Source organism: Leptosomus discolor, chromosome Z, assembly GCF_034619465.1.
Source record: "Leptosomus discolor isolate bLepDis1 chromosome Z, bLepDis1.hap2, whole genome shotgun sequence".
Lineage (NCBI taxonomy): Eukaryota > Metazoa > Chordata > Aves > Leptosomiformes > Leptosomidae > Leptosomus > Leptosomus discolor.
Window position 1 is genome coordinate 44064931 of NC_141419.1, and position 17030 is coordinate 44081960.

Genomic DNA, 17030 nt, shown 5'->3' on the forward strand with positions numbered 1-17030 from the left:
ATCTAAGTAGGATTCAGAAGTGACAAGGAAATAAAAAGAAAATTATTTGATCTTCTAGTTGTGTTTGAGGTCCTCTGGTTCTTTTAGGTGATGAGTTAAGAGTAAATATAAGGGGATGTAACATCACACTGAGTGCTAAAGTTTAATTATTAATTTTTCTACAGAGTTTTGCAAATGCCAGAAATTTATTTGAATTCACGAAGTTACTGGACAGACTGAAATAAAAATTTATTCTAGTGAGGGCTATTTAAATGTGAAGGTAACTACTTCTGGTTCGTTATGTCCCTAAGCAGGAAGAGTGCCTTCGTAAAACATTTTTCACTTTCTTGAAGTCATCTTTTGACGTACTTCCAGTCTTCTTTAAAAATAGTTCATTGAGTGAAGAGTGTCTGTCCTTCAGCTAGAGCTTCCTAGCTTGGGCTCTTGAGATGAAGTCTATCAGGCTGCAGAAGTGTTGGTGTGTTCAGTAGTATTGTATCAGAGCTAAAAAGGTCTCTCAGAAAGTGGGAGGAAAAGCAATTGAATGAACACCAAGCTGGTGGATCAGGGTCATTATGATTGAGACAGTGGATATAAGGTGACCACTGTAGAGCAAGCTTCGGTCTGTGCATTTAGTTAATCCAGAGTCTGGATAATGTATCCTCTGCTAATAAAATCTACTCTTGTGTCTAAGCCTACATAATCACTTGAGTGATTTATCTGTTTCCATACTGTAGTCAAGAGTTATTACCCTTTTGGCAGCCCTTTTTGTTCTTCATCACTCACATGTTTAAGGCAGAATTGCACAGCTGGAGACTGTACTGGAAGAAGAGGGAAGTTGTTTGCAAGGCAAAAAACATTCCTTTAGGAGCCATTTACCTTGAATTATTTGTATCAGATGGCTGCAATAACAAGCTGCTGTTGGAAGCATTTCTCTTGTAAGCTCTTTCAGCCCTGAATTATCTGCCGCATGGATGACTTAACCATTGTAGTGCTGATTATAGTTGGTGGCACTGCACTTGGCTTCTGAATTTTTGTACAGTAAAACAAATTATGATGAATGTTTGATAACCAGGGAGCAAATAATTTGAATGTAGGAAAATCAGTTTTGATAATATAGACTTGGTAGTTCTTAATAAAATCATTTTTGGATTTATTTGTTTAGGATGCTGAGGAGTTTCCTGATCTGGCAGCTGCTTCTGATAGGAGAAACAGGCTAGGATCTCAGAAATCATCATTTACTCCTGCTGTCAGAAAGCAGGATGAAGTAAGTACTCTTATCACATTATGTGAATGTTAAGAAAATAAGCAGGAAAGGACTACAAGTTTTAAATGAGACTAAAGGTGGAATTCTTTTGAGTAAATGTAGGTGCTTATGATGTGGTACTCTGCCCATGGCAATCCCCTTAGCTACTCTGTGGACAGTGAAGAGCTACTTGCTGTGTTCAGTAGATTCATAACATTCCAAAGGGGATACCTTTTTGGTCTCTGAACTGCTGCCTAAACTCTGGGCTACTAATTCTGATATAGACTCCTCTGTTGTTGACACTTGAAGTTAGGTAAAATGAGTTGTGTTTATGTAGTTTATTTTCCTACAGGTAGTGTTTTAGTTTAATTTTGCATTTCATAAGAATAATTCTAAGACTCTTTCAATTTCTGCCTTTGCTGTTTGTTCCTATTATCAAATTTCAAGGGCATCTGAGCAGTGTAACACTTTGTTATCAAGCTGTGCAAGCGTGAGAATTTGAGTCTAACATCAATTATAAATCCAAGCTTTTTTTTTTTTTCCACAAGTAACATAAATTCCAAGGATTAATTTGGAGATTCATTCAATATGAGGATGAATCCCAAACATAAATCACAAGGATTTGGGAGCTGGGTCTCTTTAGCTTGGAGGAGGCTGAGGGGTGACCTCATTAGTGTTCATAAATGTGTAAAGGGCGAGTGTCAGGAGGATGAAGCCGGGCTCTTCTCAGTGCTGTCCAGTGACAGGACAAGGGGCAACAGGTGCAAGATGGAGCATAGGAGGTTTCACATTAACATAAGGAAAAACTTTTTCACATTGAGGGTGACAGAGCACTGGAACAGGCTGCCCAGAGAGGTGGTGGGGTCTCCTTCTCTGGAGACATTCAAAACCTTCCTGGATGCGTTCCTGTGTGATCTCTCTAGGTGGTCCTGCCCTAGAAGAGGGGTTGGACTAGATGATCTTTCGAGGTCCCTTCCAACCCTTAACATTCTGTGGTTCTTGTGATTGCTCTTGCAAAGCAAATAATGTAAATAATAAAGGTGAAATTCCAGGTTTCTGTCTTTGAAACTAGTTTTGCTGCTAGAAATTTTTGTCCTTGGTTTTGCTTCACTATGAATATTAGTGGTTTAAAAAAAAAAAAAAAGAAAACACAGAAAACCAAAACCCTGGTTTGCTTTGTTTGAGGCAGTAAATTGCATGGACAGGTAGGAATGAGCAGCAAGAGGCACTGTAATTGCTCAAACCAGGTTTGTCATAAAGAAAGTGCTATACAGGCTTGTACCTCAAATAAGAGAAACCTTTTAGCTTTGTAGGTGTAAGTGGGATATAACCTCTGAAAGCTTACATAAGCTGTAGAGTCATGTGATCGTTAAGCCACTCATACTCCTCGGTAACAAATATTTGAAGATGCAGCTGCCTTGCTGTTTTTTTCTTCCAAATCTGAAAAAAAAAAAAAAAGAATGAGTCTGATTAAGTAGTATGACACCCAATAAATGGTTGCACTTTTAGAAGGCCACCGGAAGGTCTTCTCAGAGCCTTCTCTTCTGCAGGCTGAACAACCCCAACTGTCTCCGCCTTTTATCACAGGAGAGGTGTTCCAGCCCTGTGACCATTTTTGTGGGCCTCATCTGGACCTGCTTTAACAGGTCCATGTCTTTCTTGTGTGGGAGACCCCAGAACTGCACACAGGACTCTGGGTGGGGATGCACAAGAGCAGACTAGAAGTGGGAGAATCACCTCCCTCTATATCTGCTGGCCACACTTCTTTTTATGCAGCCCAGGATAGAATTGGTCTTCTGGGCTGCGAGTGTCCGGTTTTTCATCCACCAGTATCCCCATCTTTCTTGGCAGAGCTGCTCTCAGTCACTTCATCCACCAGCCTGTGTTGATGTTGAGGATTGCCCTGACTCAGGTGCAAGACCTTCCACTTGGCCTTGTTGAACTTTATGGGGTGCACACGGGCGCACTTCTCAAGCCTGTCAAGGAGACTCTGGATGCCATCCCTTCCCTGAAGCGTATCAACTGTACTGCTCAGCTTGGTGTCATTCACAAACTGCTGAGGGTGCACTCAATCCTACTGTCTGTGTTCTATTTGAATTTAATATTATCTTCACTTTATCCTTTTGCATGTGTCTTTAAATATTTTCTCTTCCTCTTTGTCACCATTTGTCTCTAAATTTCAAAGATCCATCTCCCCGAAGAGCCTTGGAATAGTCCATCTCCCACACTGGATGGAACTCCCAAGGTGGATGGACTGGCAGGGAAACAAGCTCCATCTTCTGTATCAGAAAGAAAGAAAATGCAGGTAAACTAATTCATGTTTGAAAAGACATTTACAACTCAAAAGGACAAAGGAAATTAGCATATTTAAATATAAGACTAAGTCCAAGCTTATATGTGATGGTATTCATACTTTGTCATTCATTCATTGAGGTAAGTGACAAGATCCTCTTGATTTAGGACCACTCAGTGGTACTAATTGCTAGCCCTTAGTTTGTGATACAGTGTTTAGGGAAAAATACTAGCTTTTCATTAGTGTCTGTGAGTTTCAGATACCAGGAATTTTTCTTTCTTGATCATGGCATAAATCCAGTCCAAACTGATGGTGTTAAGCAGCTGGGAGCCTCTTAAAAGTGGTGCTGTCAGATTAAGACAAGGAGATCCGCTTGGGGCAAGTGAGGTCAATCAGTAGTTCAGTGTTGGTGAGTAGGTTCTGACATAGCTCTGATGCAAGACGAGATCCAGGGCTCAGGAGGAGGTCACATTCCTTAAGCCTGTTGTAACAGAAGCTGTAATGAATTGATCCTCCAGGATAAGACTTACAAAGTACAAAATCTGTGAGTCATTTCCTTACCATGTTCTGCCCTTTTGTAGTCTTTGCTAGACTATTCATTTGTAGTCTTTTTATATTTTGAATCATTAAATGTGGTACCAAGTGTGGGACACTGCTTTTGCCTTCTCTTCAAAGCAGACAGGAAGATTACTGCTTGTGAGGAGGTGGTGCTTAAAGGTGATGACCTTTCTTTTTAATAAGGCATTGAAGATAGTGATATATGTGTATTGCAGTCACATACCCTGAAATATTCAGAGTAGTTTTTCTGTGCTTTTAACAAGACTTTACATTCTGCTAAGTCTTTTTTTTCAAAGATAGGTGGCAGTCTGACCAAAGTGGGAGCCTGACATAAAGCACCTCCGTTTATTAAAGAGTTTATACTTTTATGCTTTATTCCAGTAGCTATTAAAAATTATTTGAACTGTTTCTGATTTTTTTATTTTTCACATTAAAGTCAACGTGTATTTAAAGATCAAAATACTTTCATTGAATCAAGTTCAAAATGAAAATTACTGTGGATTAAGATGTTGAGTGTATTACACACCATACAAAATAATAACAGTCTTTACATTCTGAAATGGAGAGCATTACTAATTGGTACTGAACTTGTTCAGGAAACATCCAGGAACAGCGGTAAGAAGAGTCAAATTCCTGTGCAATTGGATTTGGGTGGCATGCTGGCAGTCTTGGAGCAGAAGCAGCAAACAGAGAAGTCAAAACAGTCTTCTAAACCTGTGGTGTTTTCAGGTATTGGGTTAAATTTCCTTTCTTTCAGCTGGAGTTGTTAAGTTAAATGTGGCCTGGTTTCATATCTGTAGTGATCTCTGAATGTACAAGCAGGAACACAGTTCACAAGATACAAGAGAAGATGAAGGTTCTTCTTCTTCAAAAAAAAATAATTAAAAAGCATGGCAATCTCAATTATTTGGAGGAAGACTTGGGGAAAGAAAAATCTTCGGGACAATAATTTACAAAAGAATACCTAATATAAATATGAGACTGACAAAAACACTCATGTTTGTGGGGGTTTTTGCTTTGTCTTAAATATATGTGTTGCTGTTTTGATCTGAACTTGCAGGAAGGGGCTACACCATAACAAAGGCTTTCTTAAGCTCTTCTGGTGCTAGAAATCCTGGAGCTGTACCTTGAGTGGAAAAAGCTCCTTTGCAAACACAGTCAATCAGTCCAAGCCAAAGGATGAGTTCTGCCATGCCTGATAATTGTGAAATAATTGCTGCTAATTAGTTTTGGTGATGGAGAGAATCTTTCAGACATTGCAGATGCATAACCAGGAAGCAGAAACAAATCTCTCGGTGTCTTTTTCATTGTAGGTCAAAATTTAGTCTTGGCTGGCTTAGTGCAGTGTATTTTACAAAAGGAAGCACGATGTTTGTTAGACTTTGATGATGATAAAATTTCTCTCCTTAGTACAGATTTTTTTTTAAATTACCTCAGAAAGAGAGCTAATCATGAGAGAATTCATCTCTCAGTGTTTAATATGATAGCTGAGCTTTCAAATAAAAAAGTCAAATACCAAGCATCAATGAGGTTTTCCTTCACTAACTGAGAGAACTTGTAAGATGCTTTTTTAAATTCTTTTTTCTGAAATTGATCTCTTTTTTTTTTTTCGAGTCAGTCAAACTCAATGCTGCAGAGGTGCTAACAAGTCTTGTTTCTATAATTAAATTATAGACAAATAAATTACAGAGTGCATGGATTGGCAAGTAGATGGTGGAGCACAAAGGTATGGGTCACAATACCTGTTTTCTAATATTACATTGTGTCTGAATCTGCTGCAGAAGGGAAATTGATGTGTCATGTTTGTATCCTGGAAGTATAAGGCAGATGTTACCTCAGCTTTATACTTTTTTCTTAACCTTCAGTGCAGCCATTAAATTGGTGTGTACCAAAATATGACTTTAGTTTGTGAAGGGGCATCTGTGCTGACCTCTATAACCAGAAGAGAGGCACAGAGAACAACAAGGGCAAGGGGTGTGACTGCAGACAGATCTATTTTATTCCACTTGCTACTTTATTTGGTAAATAACATATTGATAGAACAGCATAGTAAAGCAGTAATTATTTGAATTTAAATTACATTTTGGAAATGCATCAATCGTGCAGAATGACACAAACTGTTAAAGCCCTCAAGTTCAGGAACATGAGAACTTCGGGAATTTGAAATGAAGAGGTGATGTGTGCAGTGAAGGAAATACCATGTGTCTGCATATAAATGCAGAGGCAGTAAATGAAGAAGGCTTAAGACAAGCTGCTAGAAGCTTTGGGTGTTTTTTAGGGGAGAGAGATTGCCTGAGGCACAAAGGTGTCAAGCTCATTCGACTGGTACTTATGTCATCCTCTTCGTTGACTTGCTAATGTAACCTGGTTTATATTGCAAGTAACTGAAGTTTGACAGGATACAGCAATTCCTACTGATAGGGAGTTGAAAAGTGAGAGTAGTTTTTAGGATGTGAGGTCATGGTTTGGAAGGTCCAGGTCCCATGATTTGGCCAGTCATTTAAAGCTTCTGTGCTCTAAACCCTCTGAAAAATGCAAGTAAAGGAGGTATCTCCTGAGAGCTGTGCTGGTTAAGCAAAAGAGACTTAGCTGTAGCTTTGCATTACTCATTACTCATCTGCAAATGAACTTCATCCAACTTCATGAAGGTGTAACAAATCGTAGGAGTAAGTTCTCCAGATTATTTACAGCAATTAAATCTACAATCTGTAATACTGCAACTCAGTATTTATCTTAACACGGTACAGAATGTGTGGAGGAGGAAATGCCAATACCATGAAACATGGAGATTCCCGAAGGTTTCCCAAGCTGGTGTGGCATGACATTGAAGGTAGCTTGGAGTGGAGTGTTTTGCCAAATTCTGCTTTTGAGAGTTCAGGGACGGAGTTTGTGATTTTAGTTGTATAATAAAAGCAAAGGACACATCAGTCTTTTGGGAGGAGTATCTCTATTAAATAACATTGTTTAATGACACAGGATTGCCTATAAATATTCTGGATAGCAACACAACACAAATTTAGTATGTGTACGCTAGTCCTAATCCAGTCATTATTAAACTTGCATTGAATTCTAGTTTAGGTGTTTGTTATAGTTGTCTGATGCAGACTTTTATTTTTTATCTCAGTTGGTGGTGCCATACCATTGCTTTCTAAAGAACCTGCTACAACCACAAAAAGTTACCGGTTAAACCAAGGGAAGATGCCTCATAACCCTTTGGATTCCAGCGCTCCTTTGGTAAAGAAAGGGAAACAGAGAGAAGTCCCTAAAGCAAAGAGACCAACACCTCTTAAAAAGGTGCTCACATTTTTACCTTAAATAGTACAATATGGGCTAATCTAACTTCAGTATTACTCTTGTCAGTCTGTTAAACCTTCTGGTATGGGGGTCTGCCTCTCAGTGTCCAGTTGTCTAAATTCAGTTGTAGCTTTTCCTTGGTTTAAAATAGGCAGGAGGGGTGCAAGGGAGAAGAGGGGAGTCTTACTAAATAGCATATATAATTCCCCCAAAATATATTTTCTCACTTAAATCACTTGATAGCTGAAGAAGTGCAACTACACAAGTGTCCACACAAGTGTCCACATTGTTGGTACAGGGGGACATCCAAAGAAATCTTACTCGGTTCGGACAAGATATGCTTATTTGCAGGACTGGGGAGAATGGATCAAACACAGGTAGTAGTTAATGTTTCTGTGCTCTTCCAAGCTAGCACTTCAGCTGATTCTGCAGCAACTAGTGTTAGATCCACCTGGCGATTTCTCTTGTGTCTTCCCTCTTTGCCCATTCACATTGCTTCCTGTCATGTCTTCTATACGGAGGATTTTGAGGTACCACTCCATCGCTGGGTCACTTTTTGGTCTAGAACAATTCTTACAGAGCTAGCGAAGGTAGTTTAGTGGTCATTTTTTGCTACTTAATTGAATTTGAGAACTGTGCAATATGAACAACATGTAACAAACCTGGGGGCCTGATACTAATTACTGTGTCTCCTGGCTGTTCTGTCTTCATGCCATCTATTTTCCAAAGAAGGTTTAAGAATACAGAGATTGCTTTGTCTGTAGTATCTGTGTTCTCAGAACACAGAGTATGGTAAAGAGCTTATTTTTGTTCTTTGTTCATCTTTGGCAAATGCAAATAGAGAAATTTACTTTTGCAATTAGATTCTGTGGTGTAATTAATTACAAATTTTGGGTAGGTTAGGTGAGCTAGTTGTCATATATACATACAATAACAGCTTCTTAGCAGTTATGAAAGCAGAGAAGGAAGATGAGTTTCAGGAAACTGATTACTGCTCTTACCTATGGTAGCATGTTTGGATCCAGTGTATGTCCTGCTTCCCTTCCTTCCGTGTGCTGTACAGCTTAGCTATCCATAGCAATTTCTTTTCTTTTTCTTCAACCAGAAAATTCAGAGGCAGTGATCTGTGAGGCTGACTCAAGATTTTTAACAGCGGAATAAAGGGAAAGAGTAACTTTGGAGATAGATAGATATGTGTGTGTGTGTATGTATATATACATGTACTTGGCTGAATTGGTACCAATTGATGGTCTGAAGAAGAAACGTAAAGAGGGAGACTTCTTTACCCTTCACCCTTTCACTCCTCCTCTGCATTGAAACAATTTGTGGCTTTAGCTTTAATTCTACATTTGTAGTTGATCCCTAGTAATTATTTTCTCCGTCCAGACACTGGTAATCAAGGAAAAAGCCCTTTTCTGTGTTGGTTTAGGGAGTATCTTTCCTTCTTTTTATGTGCAAATTAAAAAAAAAAACCCAAATGTAAACTTTGAATGATAGTGCCAAATTTCTTTATGAATGGTCTGTATGTAAACACTTTGTAAGAGAAACTGCTTTGTCATCTATGTGACATTGAATTTATTTGGGTTTTTTATATATATATTTTTAGATTATTCTGAAAGAAAGAGAACAACGAAAACAGCAACACCTTTTAGAACAGACAGCAGTACCAAAAAATGAAGATAATATTTGTCAGTCTGCCGAAAATATTACTGAAGATGAAACACTTCTACAGGGTAGTCAAGCAGGTATCTTTCAAGAGAAGGCTATAAATACAGAACGGAGATAAAGATTTGAGAGTGAGCCCACGTAGTACTTTCAAAAATGTGTACCAAATACTGCCAGATGAAAACTGTAACTTCAGAATTTTCTAAGATTCAGCTGGGGCTTATCTAGAGTTTAAAGTGTGCCAAAGCTGATAGTCAGTTGAGTAATTGGGATTCTGATTACTGTTCCACACTTTTATGCCTGTTGGATTGATTATATGTCATAATAAGAGTCACTGCATCTCTCTCTGGCAATCTGTTTAAAAGGAGATACAATAAGAAAAACTAAGAGATAAAAAAATATATGACCTGTTCCCTTGCTACCACAGACTGTTGTAATACTGAAGTAGTGACTCTTCAAAAGATAGTTGACAAGTTAGTCTCTTCACAATGCTTTTTGGTCTGTCTTTTAATTGAAATGTCGTTATTTACGTGATAGCTGTTCCAGTAATGCAAGTTGCTGAAGGGCTTCTGGAGAACACAGGGATCAAGGAATCTACAGAAGGTTCTATGACTTCAAAGCAGCTAACCTCCCATCTTCCAAAAATCCATAGTAGGAATTTTAGAGAGTAAGTATTGATTGTGTTATGTCTGTTTTTACACAGTACGACCAGGCATTTTCTCAAATGAGAGTTTTTTGAGAAAAAACACTTCAGTTGTATTCTGTGCAACACTAATTGGAGATTAGACTAAAGGTCTAAATGTTTGGGGTTTTTTTTCAGTTTTTCTGTAAGCTGACACACAAACAAAGAAATTATACCCAGAGACATAGTCTGTACACTGTTGTAATTCTCAGTTCAAAATGCGTCTTTATTGAAGGGAAGAAAAGGATCAGAAATTCATCAAAGGCTAAGCAAGGAAAAGGAGCTGCTGTTAAAAGTACCTTATTTTCAATAAATAGAGTACCAGCTTAATATTGGAGAAAAAGAGTAGTAGACCTTACTTTTTTTTAGTGTGTACTTCAGTTTTCTGCTGCCAGACCAAATGGCAAAAATACAAAGAATGTGACTAGGCAGATGACATCTTCGTGTGGTGGCTAGGCAGAGAAATAAAGGGAAGATTTATGGGTTATTATGTGGAAACAGTTTTAGTTTTGCTTGAACAGATGTGTATACATGTTTCCTAATAAAAGAAGAAATAATTATTACTATATGTGAAGAGGTCAGAGATCCAGTCACAGAACCAGAGTTTAAAACGGTTACTTTAGGTAATCAGTGTTTCAGCTCTTAGTTTTCTTCCCATAAAGGCACCACTGGCCTTTTTTGCAGCTCTTGTTATAATAATGGTTAATATTGATACAGCCATTCCTTATCTTCCTGATGCTATGTTTTAGCTCTAACTTAACTTCTAATTGCATTAAAAATTACTTAATATGTGTGTATGCAACACTGTTTTACTGAAAGCAGAGTTTGTCTTGAGTATGTACAGGGCAACTCAGTCCTACCTATTATAGGATGTAGAGCATTCAGCAAAGCTTAAGAGTATTTTGTGTCTTTAGATAAGAGATTCCGTGTTTTAGTAGACTTCCAGATATCAACTGGAAATAGTAGATAAAAACTCTTGTAACTTAAATAAAACTTTGAGATAATTGAATCTCTAAGATCCAGGATAGATCTTGTGATCTCTTCTCATAATTTTATGTGAATTTGCCACTTGGCATCTTTCTGTTGACTTTGCAGTTGAGATATCTTTAGTTTTTCTCTTTGAGACCCTTCTTTACTGAACAGTTCTTTGTGTAAAAAGAAGGGGGGGACGATAATTTGGAGCCCTGATCTTTACCAAGGAATACTAGAAGGATGAAGTACCTGTTTTTATCCTTCCCTTACAAATGCCACAAGGCTGTAGTCTGATAAGTGGAATAGGATGACAGACAAAAAATATGAACCTGGGGAGGAGGAATTTGATCCAGATTTCCATCTTTGTTCACAAGTAGCCTTGTATTTATAGAAGTAAAGTAGAATTTTATACTTCTGGTTGTTGTACTTTGATTAATATGGGGTAAAATAAATGCCTTCAGAAAAATGATTCAATAGAAAAACATATGTACATATATATTTATTGGTATAAAAAATATATACACATACACATATATAGGTTTATTGTACATGTGTGTATGTATCTTGAGTATAGTTTGACAGGGGAGCCAGATACCACAAGTAACAAAACTTTCTGTAAGTTCTGAGCCACTGAAAAAAATCTGAAGTAAATTTTTGTTTGCATGTATATAACAAGTGTGATTGGAGTGGAAATAGAACAGAACTAGAGACATATGACAGAAGTTAAACTGTTTATATTTTACATATTGTATATTTATGTATTACACATTTGTAATTTTAGTGGTTTTAACATTTAATTGGTTCTTTCTTCCAGTTATTGCAGCCAGGTACTTAGTAAAGAAGTTGACAGTTGTGTGACCGATCTCTTAAAAGAACTGGTTCGTTTCCAAGATCGCTTGTATCAGAAAGACCCAGTAAAGGCCAAGATAAAACGCAGGCTTGTCATGGGTCTTAGAGAAGTTTTGAAACATCTGAAGCTGAAAAAACTGAAGTGTGTCATCATCTCTCCTAACTGTGAAAAGATTCAGTCAAAGGGTAAATAAGTTTAAAGAAAAAAATGTTTAATAAAAGCAATGTAAAAAAAGCAGACTCAGTATACTGGCAGCAGTATTATTGGAGGAACTTACTTGAGTAGCCTTTGAAATCCAGTCATACAAAGATGCCGTCCTTCTTCAGACTGTTTGCTGCTTGAGCTGAGTCAAGACTATCTGGGGTGGGGGAAGTTGTCTGAAGCTAGGATCTCTTTAGTTTTCGATTCGCAGTGCAACTGCACAAAAGATTGCACTGGCACAGCTGAGAAGAGATAAAGGTTACTGATGCTAGATGTGCCACCACAAGAATTCCTGCTGTATCAGTCTCTTTTAGGCCACAGATTGACAATAAGGTGTCAGTGATAGTTTGTTTGAAATTTGTTGTAACTGTTGTCATTTTCGATACTTTACTACACGTGTAACAAAATACAGAATAGTAGCTGCCTAAGGATACTGCTAATTAAGAAAAAGTCAAATTCTTCTTTAAAAGTAGGGATCTAACACTATTGTTGAGATCCATGTATTTTTTTCCTGTGAACTCTTGTAATTTCCAAATGCATCCATAATCTTGGGGTGCTTTTTGCAGTCTTTTAACAGTACTGTCCTTTACTTATAATCACCTTGAATAGTGTCTTTCTTTGCTAATTCTGTTGTCTGCTGCAGGTGGGTTGGATGAGACTCTACACAACATCATCGACTGTGCCTGTGAACAGAATATCCCATTTGTTTTTGCCCTTAATCGCAAGGCCCTAGGCCGCTGTGTGAACAAAGCAGTGCCTGTGAGTGTGGTCGGAATTTTTAGCTATGATGGGGCTCAGGTAAGCTGAAATACGTACATTTGTGTTTCTGTTTAGCTTTACTTTAGACCTGTAAGGGGAAAAAAAAATACCTTGACTGTAAGGTTTTGTTTGTTTTACTTTTTCTTACTTAAACTCTTTATCCCAGGTCAGTGGCTTACACAAAAAATTAATTTTAGAAGTACAGCCACTCATCTCTGTTCAAAAAAGTAGTTTGGCTGTCTCTTCTTGACATCTCCATCTAGATCTCTTTCCAAATTTTTTTTTTTTTTTCAAGAGAATGGGTGTATTTATAAATGCTTCTATATAGTTTGGGTTTTGTGTCTTTATACATCTTTTGCTTGGTGATATGGTTTAGGGGTGTTCTTGGTAGAGTAGGGTTGATGGTTGGACTCGATGATCTCAAAGGTCTTTTCCAAGCTGAATGATTCCATGATTCTATACTTAGCTGCTCAGCTTTTTTATATATGAACATGTATGCTCTGAATAAGGAATATTAATTACAGATTTTCATGGAGATGTTAAAACTTACTCAATGATTTAAGCTCTACTAATATTTTATATTTCTATAGGACCATTTTCACAGAATGGTACAACTGACAACAGAGGCCAGGAAGGCCTACAAAGATATGATAGCAACTTTAGAGGAAGAAGCTAAAGGAGGACTAAGAGAAACCCAACCCAGCATTTTAACCACTGAATATGAAAAAAATGGCTTATCAGAAACTGGTAAAACATCTTCCAAGGACTCTGATGAAGATGTACCAAATTATAGTGAGTATTTACTGACTGGTTCAGTTTTCGTTCAAAGTGCTCTTCAATTCTACGATTTTCACTGAAACAAATAACACCTGACACTTTAGTGGTTAGTAAGGAGGAAAATTCTGCTTTTCTGTGATTTCCCCCTGCCCCCCTAATTTTATAAACCTGAGGTCACCTCTTGCTGAGAAAGTCTTAGAGAAAATTCTCTGAAATCCACTGATGGCAGGCGGTACTCATTGCTTTGTCCAAGGAGCTTTAACAGTGTTCCTTTTTATTTCTATTTGTTTAAAAATCCTCTTTTTTTTCTAGACATGCATACTTTAACTATGGTAGACTTAAGCTTTGTTTTGAAGCTTGTTTGACGTGCGTCTTCCTGTCTGAAAAGTGTTCCTGTTTTGTAAAGGCCTTCCCCTTCTAGAAACCCATTCCTCCTGTATGGCTCTGCACATACAGTTGCCAGACAACAGCAGTTACCACAGATACTAGGCAACTTAAAACTTCTCTGAAAGTTTTGAAAACAACTAAGTTTTATTTTAAAGTTGTATCCACTTTCAGAGTTAGCCTTGCTTGAGTAGGAGGATGGACACAAGGACCTCAATGGATGCCATTACTCCTAAAGTATTTTCATGTGTCATCTGATGTCTTAAGGTGTACATGCCAACGTGGCCATGTGCTCAACTTATCTCAGCACTTGAGGAAGAAGTGGAGAACCAGTGTGACTTTCATTTTACGTTTTTCCTCAAGTATTATTATCAAGTATTATTATCAAGTATCAAGTATATATATTATCAAGTAACCTGTTCGTTGTGTTTTGTTTTTTGTTTGTTTGTTTTTCTTTTATTCTAATATTCCCTAGTTAAAATCTGGAAGAGAAAACTTGAAGAAGAGTATAACCCATATGCACTGGAACTGGAAAAGGGTGCAACTGCTGATGTGGTGACAGTGAATTCAGAAGAGCATCAGTAAATCCAGATCCAATTCCATCGCGCTTTTAATTATTTTTTTTGACCAGTAGGAGGAAGGTAGCAAAACAAAATAATTTAAAGAAATATCTGAAGTCAGCTAAGTAAACTGTTCTGAATCCCTTTAAGCAAAATACACACTGGAGCACGGAAGGCATGGGCTAATGGTTTTACGTTCTATGTATTTCACAGAATCATAGAATAGTTTGGGTTGGAAGGGACCTTGGCTGATTACTATAGCAGATGACAACAGCAAATTGTCTTAGCCCAGAACCACTTGAACTGGCTTGGCATATTTTAATGGTTTTATGGACAAGCAATGATTTGTTAGTGATACAATATACCAAAAGAAATTGGTAGACAGATAATTCTGTTTGGGAAGAGATTCTGTGAGCCAGAAGGTTGGGGCTTGTGTGGAATGCTTTTTATTTTTAACTCTTGTTTAAAGAACTTCAACTGTTTTTTGATTGTGAGTTTGGGTTTCTTTTTTTCTCATAAATAAATGTGCTCAGGTGGGCAGGCTGGCATCAATACCACTTTCTTCCAGTCATCAAGAAATTAATTTCATTCAGGCATCTTGATTGAAACTAATTAACAAAGGCCATGATGACAAAATTCCCCGTTAGCTATTCTGTCTGATACTTTATTCTTCTGGAATCATATAGCAGGTCTAAGGGAGAGAGCATGGACTACAAAGGTCTGAAGTTCCTGAAGTGAAAATGCCATTTGGAAATTTTATAAAAGTTGATTAAGTGTACAATGATGATGTTTCTGCTGTTACTGAGACTAGATTATCATAGGTCCTGCTTTGAAGTCAGAAGCAATTGAAGGACAGCGAATGTGCCAGCCTGCTCTTGTATTTATACATTCTCCATGCTGACAGGCTCCTCATTCCTTCAGTTTGGGGTTGTGTTCTTATATATGTAAGAGTTTTTGATCAATCTCCATTTGTATATAAGGTGGGGAAGATTTATATCTTACAGGAAATAAAATTTTAAGAACAAAATGTGCTCATAATGGTGGTGGAGCTCCTTCGTGGGACTGTCTTCTGTAAATATCATTGTTTATAAGTTGCAGACATAGGAGGACAAGCCTAAAGAAAGTAACTGCAAGCATCTCTGAGGTGTGTCTGTAAGTGCTCCACTACATTGAAGATTTGTAGTGCAACACTTGGGAAAGTAAAACTGCCTTGTCAAGTTATAAGTGGTATAAAAAAATTAAATAATTTTGAAATTCAAACAATTTTGTAGAATATAAATTGTATACAAACTGTTATGATATATTGATTCTATACATTATGGTTGTGACTTAAGTAAACTCTTCTGGTGGACATTTAATGATACTTGAAATGTCAGTTTTGAGGAAGAACACTGGTAAGGGAAGCCAGCCTTAAGCTGAAATGCACAGTTGGTTGCTAGCTACAAGGATGATATTTTTGCATTAGTTTCTAGTAATCTAAAATGGAAATTGAAGGTGAAAGATCGCAGTTATGAAAGATGGTTTTGGCCTGCAGATGTCCTTGATCTAGAGGTAAGTTGTGATTTATTCATACTTGGGCCACTTTGATACACACCTAAAACTGCTAAACCTAGTCCGCATGGAATGGGGCCTAATTGGTGAAGATCACATTAACAGCTGCGCTTTTTTTTTAAACCATATTTTCTATTTTGTCTTACTGCAGAAGAGCATGAAAAGTTACTTTGGAAACATTGTATGTTGTTCAAAATCTCAGGGAGTTACTTCCTGTTCTTAGAATTACCAAAAAAAAAAAAAATCACTGTGTTACAGCTGTGTTCAGTAATTCTGTTACACAGATGTTTTTTCACAAAGCTGAGCTATACAAAAAAATCTGGCAATCTTTTTTTATTCCTTGCAGTACTTTACTGCAGAACAAGGCAAAGCTCAGTTGTGCTCATCTAAAACTCTGACCTCAATTTTAGTCTTACCTTCCCACTCAGCACTTGAGAACTAAACTTAAGTCTGCTCCAAATCTATTGAACAATAGAGGGACAATTCAAGAAAGTCTTTTATAGTTGTCCCTTAGCCATAAAAGATGTCCTAAGCAAAACACAATGGGTAAAAAATTCCCTCTGAACATTGGTGTCAGAAGTCTTCATCAGTATTATTTTATGTTTGTCAATGTGAAAAATAAGGAAAATGGTTTGTATATAAGAATTTTCACACTGCATGTGTGACCACAAGGTGGTCTGGTATTGGAAAAAAAAAAAAAGAAAAAGTGTCATTCAGGAAAGTCTTCAAGTGAGGAGAATGCTTTCTTCAATGTGGAAACAATCTAATTTACATCTTACCAGTTAGGGGATAATTTAGGGATAAGTATGAAGCTTTCTGCACTTTCTCCTACTCAGTGCTAGGAGTAGCTGTCCCTACGGACTCAAGCTATAATGATTCTTGGGTGGCATCTTACTTGCTTTGGGATTGTTGAAAACCATTGAGAAGACAGAAAACTTGAATTATGCCTCAGACTTTTGTTTATTAGATGCAGAAGAACGAAACTCTGAATAGCAATGCAGTAGAACAATTTCACTATGGATTAAGTAGGTCCTCACATTTTCAATCTGCAGTTATTCACTAGGAATAGCCTTGGAATTTATTCAACATAGAATTTAAAGCTACCACAGTTACCTTAAATATAGAAGAATAATTTGCAAAAACTAAAGAGTCTGCTTTAACTTGGATGCTTTGTAATCTGTTTGTATTTTGAGCATTAATCAGAAGTTCTTTATTTGGTACAGAAACTTTATTACCAAAGGAAATGGGTTTGAACAGAT

The 17030-nt window shown here is 37.3% G+C and overlaps 1 protein-coding gene across 2 annotated transcripts in view; it reads left to right on the top strand.

Moving 5' to 3' along the window:
* SECISBP2 (SECIS binding protein 2) overlaps positions 1-15247 on the top strand; it is a 28011-nt gene extending 12764 nt beyond the window's left edge. For both annotated transcript variants that reach the window (XM_086479162.1, XM_086479163.1), the window contains 10 exons: positions 1145-1246; positions 3411-3530; positions 4673-4805; positions 7201-7370; positions 8977-9115; positions 9573-9702; positions 11504-11724; positions 12384-12538; positions 13090-13291; positions 14136-15247. In XM_086479162.1, coding sequence (XP_086335288.1) covers positions 1145-1246; positions 3411-3530; positions 4673-4805; positions 7201-7370; positions 8977-9115; positions 9573-9702; positions 11504-11724; positions 12384-12538; positions 13090-13291; positions 14136-14245 — 1482 coding nt within the window. In that variant the 3' untranslated portion in view covers positions 14246-15247. The remainder of the gene's footprint in view (positions 1-1144; positions 1247-3410; positions 3531-4672; positions 4806-7200; positions 7371-8976; positions 9116-9572; positions 9703-11503; positions 11725-12383; positions 12539-13089; positions 13292-14135) is intronic.
* Positions 15248-17030: the final 1783 nt, after the last annotated feature.